The following is an 8,985-nucleotide window of genomic DNA, read 5'->3' on the forward strand; positions in this document are numbered from 1 at the left end:
GCATTGACTACTCTCCAAGAGGACCCAGGTTCAATTTTTATATCCACTTGGTGGCACAAAACCATTTGTAATTCCACTTCTAGGGAAATATGATACCCTCTTCTGGCCTCCACAAGCATCAGGCACACATGTGGTACACAGACATAACTCTATACATATAAAATAAGTATTTTATAAATAAAATTTTGAAATAGTAAAAATCAGAAAACAAACTACATGCTCACAAGGTAACAAATAGCACAGAATAAAAAATTTCCCACTAAAAGGGAGAGCCCAGCAAGGTAAACGATGCCCATGGCTCCATGTCTGGGCATGTAGTATGGTCCTGTGAGGCCAGGGCCTTGGGAAGCCCTGCTGTTTCGGCCCTTGCCTCTCTTTAGTCTCAGCTGGCTCTGGTCACTGCTCCCAGCTGTTCTTTGGAAACATCACATTCCTGGTACCTTCAGTCTCTCTACTGCTCTCACTTCACAGCTTCTCGAACTTCCCACGGGGCTCCTGATGCTGCCACACACCACCTGACCCCAGGCCTTCCTTTGAAATTGGAGTGCAAGCCTCCATGACCCTGTAACTTTTGCATTCTTCATGCCAGCAAAACTAGCATCACATAGGTGATGCCAGGGTCTGCCATCCACTAAAGAAGTGGCTGGGCCCTTAGACCATGCCTGTGGCATGTAGGCAGAAGTTTCTGTCCCACCACAGCTCCCAAATAAACACACAGAGGCTTAATATTAATTGTAAATGCTTGGCCAATTGCTTAGGCTTGTTACTCGCTTACTCTTAGATTTAAATTAACCCATATTTCTTATCTATGCTTTGCCATGTGGTTGGTACCTTTTCTCAGTACAGCATGCCCATCTTGCTTCTCTCAGACTCCTCTAACTCCGCCCTTCTTCCTCCCAGCATTCTCAGTCTGGCTCTCCCACCTAACCTTATCCTATTCAGCTGTTGGCCAGTCACCTTCTTTATTAAACCAATCACCGTGATGTTGAGTATTCCACAGGGTTGAGCATGGTCAAATGAATTCCAGGGAAACACCTTTCTAGGTGGCCCTGCACAGGCAGAGCACTCTAGAAGAGTTTACTCTTCCATGGTCTTGAGTTTGTTGTGGGCAGGGTCTGCCCAGTGCCCAACTGTCTCCAGAGTCATTTTTCCCATTATTCTAATGCAAATATTTGACTCCTTTTTAATGCTGCTGCTCTCTTCAGAAACCATTTTGTCCTTGGGCCAGTTTGATCAGATCTTTCTGCCTTGGTTATTGTTCCCACTTCTCCCTGTAAGCCTGACTGGAACAGCTAAGAGCCATAGTCCCTCCCAGTGCATCCCTGCGGCCTCCTCACCTGGGCTCACCAGCTGTCACTTTCAGTCCAGGGGCAGGGACAGAATGCAGCCAAGTTCTTCATCACAGTGTACCGCGACTCCCCGGTAGATACCTCCTTCCCACCAGACCCTCATGAGCACAGTCTGCTGGTAGCATCCCACTCCCTCTGTCCCACATTTCCAGATTCCTCCACAGACATCTCTGCAAAGGTGTGAGGCCCATGTTGTCAGGTTATAGTCACTGCGATAGCCGCACTTCCATGTCACCTTTTCACGGCTGTGACTGGCAGAGCACACAGGGTTTGTGACAGTTTCAGAAGTGGAAGCTTCTCGTGGTGGACAGGCAGGTGTAACTTTCCACAGCATGTTCTCACTAATCCACTTCCTGTGCCCCGCCTCTTAGTTTCCAGCACCTTCTAGAACATTGCCAAAAGCTGGGGAACAAGTGTCCAGTACATGAGTCTCTGAAGCACTTCCTGTCCAAAGGGCAGCAGTGGGCAGAGGCACCTCACTGTCAGGTTCCCGGGACTCTTCCTTCCGGTTTGCCGGTCCTTGTCCTAGCATCCAGTTTGTCTCAGCTGTAGTGACAGTTGCTTTTCTCATCCTCAGCCTGGCCTCAGTGGTTCCTTCAGTGACCCACCGACTGCTCCGGGATCCACCTCCTGAGAGCGCTCTTTGCCCTCCTGTAGGGGATAGGTGGAGTGTGCGCTGGGAACATTTTGCTGCCTGTTGGCCATGGTCAGGAGTGAGGAAAGAGAGGGGAGGGTCTGGAGTTCCAGGCTAGTAGAAGGCTAGGGTGGCAATCCTAGAGTCATGCCCTGGGGGAACTGTGAGTTCCAGAACACATTTTTCCTGGCAGAATGTCATTGCTGAGCATGAGATCCGGAACATTTCTTGCGCTGCCCAGGACCCGGAGGACCTATGTACATTTGCCTACATTACCAAGGACCTGCAGACTGGCCACCACTACTGCCACGTATTCAGCACAGTGGACGTGGTGAGTGTCCCCGTGGCAACAGCAGGCCCTGTCCTGAGAAGGCAGAAATGACCGTGGCCATGGAGGGCCTATCATCGGATGGGCGTTGGTGCTGGCCTAGCCCTAGCTGGCAGTGGATTGGCTATGAAGAAAGCCCAGTGGTATGCAGTGCAGTCTTTTTCACGGCCATGAGCAGCAGCTCAGACAGAAGCACCCTAGGCCCGGCTGTCAGTGACAGCTTGGTTTTGTAGTTTCCTGGGAGGGACAGGTCCTTGGTCAACCCACTGCCCCAGCTCCCGGTAGCAGTACACTCTGACCTTGATTCTCCTTTCTCCTGCTCACCCTGCAGGAAGTCTCCTGTGTCCAGCTCTCTGGGGCTTCCTCCACACAGATGCTGCAGGAAGTCTTTGCAGCCCTGGACTGTGGCATCAGATGCCCAGTTTTATCTCTGGTAGCTTGGAGATCTAGAAATGTTACCCGTTCCCCTTCTGGGCTGTACTGAAGATTACGTGGTATTAGCTCGCAGCTCCTCACCTGTGGCTCATGGAGGCACACCTGCTCCTAACCCACTGCTGCATAAAGCACAGTCCAGTGGACCACGGGGTTTCTAGGCCCGTGGGGTTGAGGGCACACTCTACACTTTATGCACCTCCGATCACTAGCGCTCCACCTTGGGAAGAGACTGTGGCTAGCTGGCAAGCCAGAGAAGCCTGGGAGAGGGCCTAGTCCCTGAGACGCTAGGGATGGGCTGCAGGTGGTTTTGCAGTCACCTGGTGGTTGAAGCCTAAGGAAACTAAATGTGCTAAAATGTCTCACTGGAAACCACTCTGGAACACATTGATTGGGTGTGTGGTTGGTTTTGTTTTTTCAAGACAGGGTTTCTCTGTGTAATTTTGGTGCCTGTCCTGGAACTTACTCTGTAGACCAGGCTGGCCTCGAACTCACAGAGATCCGCCTGCCTCTGCCTCCTGAGATTAAAGTCCTTGCCTCTGGGTGCTAGGATTAAAGGCGTGTGTCACCACTGCCGGGCTTAAATTTGTGTTTTCAAAAAGAGAAAGTTTCCTATTCCCTGTGAGGAGTGTGGGGTCTGCAGGAATCTGCACTGCTCAGCAGGCACTCTGCTTCTTCCCAGAACCTCACCTATGAGATCATCCTGACCCTGGGGCAGGCATTTGAGGTAGCCTATCAGCTGGCCCTCCAGGCCCAGAAGTCCAGGACCATGGGGGCCTCTGCAGCTGCGATGATTGAGACAAAATCTTCCAAACCGGTGCCTAAGCCTCGGGTCGGCGTGAGGAAGTCTGCGGTATGTGCCCTCCCCCCACCCACAAGGCACCCCCAGGGCCCGGGTGGAGCTGGGCACACCAAGTGTCTTCTCACTCCTTGGCAGTTGCCCCAGGAAAGCAGCCCTGTCCGTTAGCCCCCTCCCCTGCAGCCCTGGGTTCCTCGGGCAGGAGAGGGCATTGTCTTCCCTTGTCAGGCCCAACCCAGGGCAAGATGGTCCTGGGGCTGCCGTGCATGGCCGCGGCCAGCCCCAGTGACCCCCGTCTGTCTGCTTTGCTCTGCGCCCCAGGTGCCGATGCCCCCCGACACTGGCTGTTGTCACTGTCACACCTGCACCACCCACCGTCCTTCCTACCTTCCGCTGCCGTCTGTTAGTCCTGGAGTCAAGGTCTTTCTGCCTCCCGCTCTGTGTGTGTCAGGCGCTCTGCAGTGCCCGTGAACTGTCTCCTGTCCTGGTGGCCTCGTGCTCTGCCTGTGTGACACTCTTTTCCTTTCTGGAGACCCCCTCCCTCCCTGTGTGCTCTGCCCTTTGTCTCTGCCCTGTGTCGCCTTCTGCAAAGGTCCGGGAGGAGTGCAGTGCTCTTCCTCAGGCTGAGCTCTCTGCCCACTAGAGGGACCCAAGGGCTGGGGCTGCTGAGCATTCGCCCCTTCCTGCCCACGCGACTGGAGCTCCGAGTGTGAACTCCAGTGGGGCAAGGATCCTCTGAGTAGTCCCCAAGAGTTCCTGGAGGTGTCCATCCTTCACCTTCAAGGAGGGGCAGGTGTGCGGGTCCTGCTTTGCGAGGCCACTCTGAGTCCTAACGCTGTCTCCTTGTTTGCAGCTGGAACCGCCTGATTCGGACCAGGAGGCCCCATCCCACGCTAGTGTTTCCTGGATTGTGGACCCAAAGCCAGACTCTCAGCGGAGCCTCAGCACCAAGTACGAGACCACTATCTTCTAAGGCCACCCTGTCTCCACTACCCCACTGTGCCTTTACCACCCGACCCTTCTGCTGTCTCGACTCTCCTTCCAGCTGCCGCCACCAAGGCCCCACCTCCGTGGGACCTGCTCTCCCGGCAGCAGTTCTAGACACTCCTCCACTCAACACTGCTTACACCACCCAACACTGTGAATCCTCCCTTTGGGCTGAGGACAGCTGGGGGGTGACTTGCCTTTGAAGGGGGCACCAGAGGGGCTCTGAGGCTCCCAAAGTCTGCAACAGGCACTGTGAGCCGAGGGGTGGGGGTAGCTTCTAGCGGGACCCCAATAGCCCCCTCCGAGGTTGCTCTCCTGTCCTGTCCTCTCCTGGGTCACAGCTGGATGCCAAAAGCTACCAGTTTTCACCTTTCCTGAGCCACCCACCACTGTGAGTACCCGGTGCCGGGATGTCCTGCACACGGCCGCTCTCAGGTGCTGCTTTCTCACCTGGTCAGGCCCCGTGACGTGGCTTCACCAGGGACAGACTTTCCGTAAGGGCCAAGGTTGGTACCAGCCGTGCCCTGGCACATCCAAACAGTGGGCTCCTGAGGGACCCGTGTGTGCCCGGCCCCCTCTGTGCTGTGGGCCTGGTTCCGGAGTCCAGCTCACCGAGGTGTGCCCTGCACACAGTGCGCCGCCTTCCTTCTCACAGCGGGGTGCCCGCACAGGCGGAGACTGAGCAGCTTCTCTGGTGTCTGGCAACATTCTCACACTCCCTACGTGGTGGGGACCTGAGACACCGTCATCCAGCCGTCCCCAGCAGCTAGCATCATGGAGCTGGATCTTGGAGTGGGAAGACCAGTCTAGATGGCAGGAGACAGAAGACCTGGTTGCTGTGGCGTGGTGCCAGCAGTGTAGTACAGTGGAAGAGGGAGTCAGTCAGCACCCGGGCGGTCCACCAGGGCGACCCGCTTCGACTGCCTGCCTTTCCGTGTGCCTTCCTGAGCAGATGGGCCAGGAGCAGCGTGGGCTGTAGGCTGTGGAGGGGCGCAGGGGAGGCAGGGACCTTTTGTTCTGCTCTGCCCTTCCCGTTGTTTCCTCCACTTTCCTCCACTTTGCGCAGGCTCTTTGGTTAACTCTTTCCTCCCCCCGTTGTTTGCTTCTGCCAAGCTGAGCCACTGAGGAGCCAGCCACACTGTGCTGCGGAAACGCGGACGTGGGGAGCACAGGTTCCTGTGCCCCAGCACCGAGAGCCTCACCGGCAGCGCTGAAGACCCAGGCCCAGCCCCGCCGTACGACCTCCTTTCCGCTGCTTGGCCTGGGCCTGCCACCACCTGCAGAACAAACCCAGCCATGGAGGCAGAGAAGACACCAAGCATCTAGCCGAGGGGACCATAACTTTGGGTGGCCCAAGAGTGGCCTGTCCAGGACATGTGTTTTTAATAGGAAAAAGCAATCTTTTTTAACAATTTTTTAACACTTGGCTCCAGCTTCTGGGTGAAGCTGCCAGTCAAGAAGACAGAGGAAGACTGGCAGAAGCCTGGTCTGTACAGCCCCTGCCTTCAGGGTGGGGTCTCAGCCTGGGAGTGGCTTGGCCAGAGTTGAGACCTCAGTGTTTGGTCCCCAGCTGCTTTAGAGCTGGGCAGGGCCGATGGCACTTGGGCCAGAGCAGAAGCTTCTGGGGTTCCAAATGGGGATGAGCAAGTAGTTTCTGGTGTGGGGAACTCCTTGGTACTCTCCTGTCCACATTAGCACTGCCCGAGGCAGCTGTCCCGTGTTGTTGACAGGCCGCGGCTGCCATGTCAGAAGGAGAAGTGGCTTTGTTTGGAGCATTAACGGGAATGTCAGCTAAGACTCCAGCTTGCCAGCTTGGGACTTGTCTGTCCAACCTCACGCTAGTGCTTTTGACGGTTTATCCTCTGTCGCTGGACACATCTGTTCCAGACGTGGAAAGGGCTAGGTCAGGTGACAGTCCTACTTCCCGACTGTGGTCTTAAGGACAGGCTGGTGTTCCTTAACCTCCTCTGCAGCTTGCTTTGCTTTTTAAAGTGACTTGGGTGGTGGTCCTCCTCCTGGGCTTAAGGAGCAATGAGGAGCAGAGTGCTAGGGAAGGGACCAAGTCAGGCCGGCCGCTCCCCAGGGTTTCTGGAGTAGAGAGCAAAACGGAAGAGATGCACTGAGCCCATGGGGACAGTAGCTGGCTTCAGGCTTTCCTGGCAGCTCATTCTGGTCCTGGGGACAGTGGGCCAGGCTTGAGCGGTCTGTGAACGGCAGTTCTGGGCATGTGTGTGGAGTGCTCCTGGGCACCTTCACCTTGTGGCTGGTCAGTGGGAAGCAGGGTTGACTTCTGCCAGACCTGGGGCTTTCTGTCTGCTGTGTGCTGAGGTACAGCTCCTCTCTGGGAAGAAGCCAGTGCTCCTCCACTGCTCGGTCCTGGCGGAAGTACTTCCTTTCCCTGCCTCGCGCTCTCAGCCCTCGAAAGCTCCCCTTGGTTCCTGGACCGGGTGTGCTGAACCCCTTCCTGCTCCCAGCGGTGAGCTCAGTGGTGGGTGCAGAGCCTGGGGACACTGTAGACACTACGAGAAGTTCAAGCTGCACTCTGTTCTAAAATCACAGGCGGGCACTTCTTCCCTGGACGCTGCTGTGTCTTATTTATTCAGGGTGTTCCTACCAGAGAGTCTTTGGCTTGGCTGCTCTGGGTCTCGTTTCAAGACTGGTTTTGGGACATTCAAGAAATTCCTCTTCTACTCCTCGGGGTGGGTCTCTCCCTTTCAGGACAGGTGCCAAGTGGAAGGGTCGTGTCCTCTGACAAAACCAAGGCTGTGCCTGGCTGTGAAGGAGCCATTCCGATGAGGGTGGTAAAATGTGCCCAGTGTCCTCACTGCCGTGGCCACAGGCTGCCCTGTGTGCCTCTCGGCTAGCCAGCTGCCCTGAGCAGGAGGCCCCGACCAGCAGGCTCTGCATCCCAACGGGGTACTTTGGGCTCTGCCTCTGAGGTTGCCTGTTAGGGAGTTCTCGAGAAGCCTCGGGTTTGAGCACTCAGAAGGCATGGCTGCAATCGTCAAGATGTTTCACAGTCAGCTCATGAGGTGCCGGGGCCTATACTGCAGGTCACGGGAGTTGTTGCTCATGGCGGACAGTGGGACTGGACTGTAAGAAAAATGTTATTTAATCTTTGTTTCCATATTTTGATACTTGAATGACTTCCCTTTTGTTTTACTGTACATAAAATTGTTAATCTGTCTGATTTTGTTTGAATTATAAACACCTTGTGGTACCAAACGTAACCAACCTGTGCAACAGCATAGACTGACCTCACTACAGAGTGTGCATATCCTGGGCTTCCAGCTCCGTTTGTTATTGTCATAGCTGTACAGCTTAGGACAGACTGAGCTAATAAAGGAGAGCGTGGAAACCAGCCTTAGCTTTGGAGTCTCTGAATCCGAAAGCTTCTCTTCTGGTGTTGTGTGTGGACACAGGCTAGATGCCACTGCAGGTCAGGGACACATGGATAACAGTTGAGAATTGTGTCTAGTGGTCTTCAGCAGGTAGATGCCAAGGTAGCCCTAACAGTCAACCCTGTCTGAATCAGGATCCTTAGGGACAGGACTGAACAGAGAAGGGATGCAGGCCACAGATGAGCCACCTTCGGCCAGGCTCACCCACAGATGTCCACTGAGGGTCTCTCTAACGCTGAAAGAACCGCCCCACCCGCCTGGCTGGGCTACAGGTTAGTGCCGAACATGCCCAGAGCCTCTATCACAGGGTCTTGCTGTGAAAAGCCCTTTCAAGCATGCTGTAAAACTCTGGATTCATTTTCATGTGCTCAGCTGTATATAAAACCAAACATCTCTGCATAGCAGAATGCAACCATTCATAAAAAGGAACAACTGGAATTAATGTTTGTACCACATAGAACAAAGGATGGCTTGATAATAGTTGTCACAAGTAACAGGGAACATCTGCTTCCCTTTTCTAGTGCCGTTTAAACCAGGGGTAAATTAACAATGGAGACACCCACCGGACAGGAAAAAAGGCAAGCAAAAGCCTTCTAGATGAGCACCAGGGAAGCAGCAGCCTCAAAAGGAAGACAGTTCTAGCCTGTGCTCTACTTTAGCCAATTGCCACGGGGGAGCCTGGCTGTCCACTCCAGGCTGTGCGATGCCCCAACAGCATCAGGCTCTTCCTGAGGACCAGGGAGTGCTCCCACCCAGCAGTGAGGAGCACACACCTCAGGTGTTGGCCGAGGCCAAAGGAGGAATCTGGATTTCTGCCCAACATGGCTGCAAGGAAGCCATGTCATCCCTTTGCTAGCAGGGCAGTGGCAAACGGCAGCAGCTAAACAGCTTTAACTAATATTAACAAACTCCAGAAGGAAAGCCCTGTCAGTCCTGCGGTGATCAAGCCTACAGCCCCAGCTTTCAGGAGGCAAGGGCAGGATGGTCATGAGTGCAGAGTGGGCCAGCCTGGTGGACTGTTTCGAAAAGGAAAAGTACTGCTAAATAAATAAATG

General features: G+C 54.6%; 1 protein-coding gene across 5 annotated transcripts in view; it reads left to right on the forward strand.

Moving 5' to 3' along the window:
* Anks1a (ankyrin repeat and sterile alpha motif domain containing 1A) overlaps window positions 1-7,890 on the forward strand; it is a 168,724-nt gene extending 160,834 nt beyond the window's left edge. For 2 of the 5 annotated variants that reach the window (XM_059282302.1, XM_059282303.1), the window contains 4 exons: window positions 2,177-2,314; window positions 3,426-3,596; window positions 3,864-3,962; window positions 4,396-5,265. In XM_059282302.1, the coding sequence (XP_059138285.1) occupies window positions 2,177-2,314; window positions 3,426-3,596; window positions 3,864-3,962; window positions 4,396-4,515 (528 nt within the window). In that variant the 3' untranslated portion in view covers window positions 4,516-5,265. Of the gene's footprint in view, window positions 1-2,176; window positions 2,315-3,425; window positions 3,597-3,863; window positions 3,963-4,395; window positions 5,266-5,642 lie in introns of those variants that run through there. The other 3 variants (XM_059282298.1, XM_059282301.1, XM_059282300.1) reach the window with 2 other exon arrangements.
* The last annotated feature ends 1,095 nt before the right edge of the window (window positions 7,891-8,985 follow it).

This window comes from Peromyscus eremicus, chromosome 16_21, assembly GCF_949786415.1.
Source record: "Peromyscus eremicus chromosome 16_21, PerEre_H2_v1, whole genome shotgun sequence".
Taxonomy (NCBI): Eukaryota; Metazoa; Chordata; class Mammalia; order Rodentia; family Cricetidae; genus Peromyscus; species Peromyscus eremicus.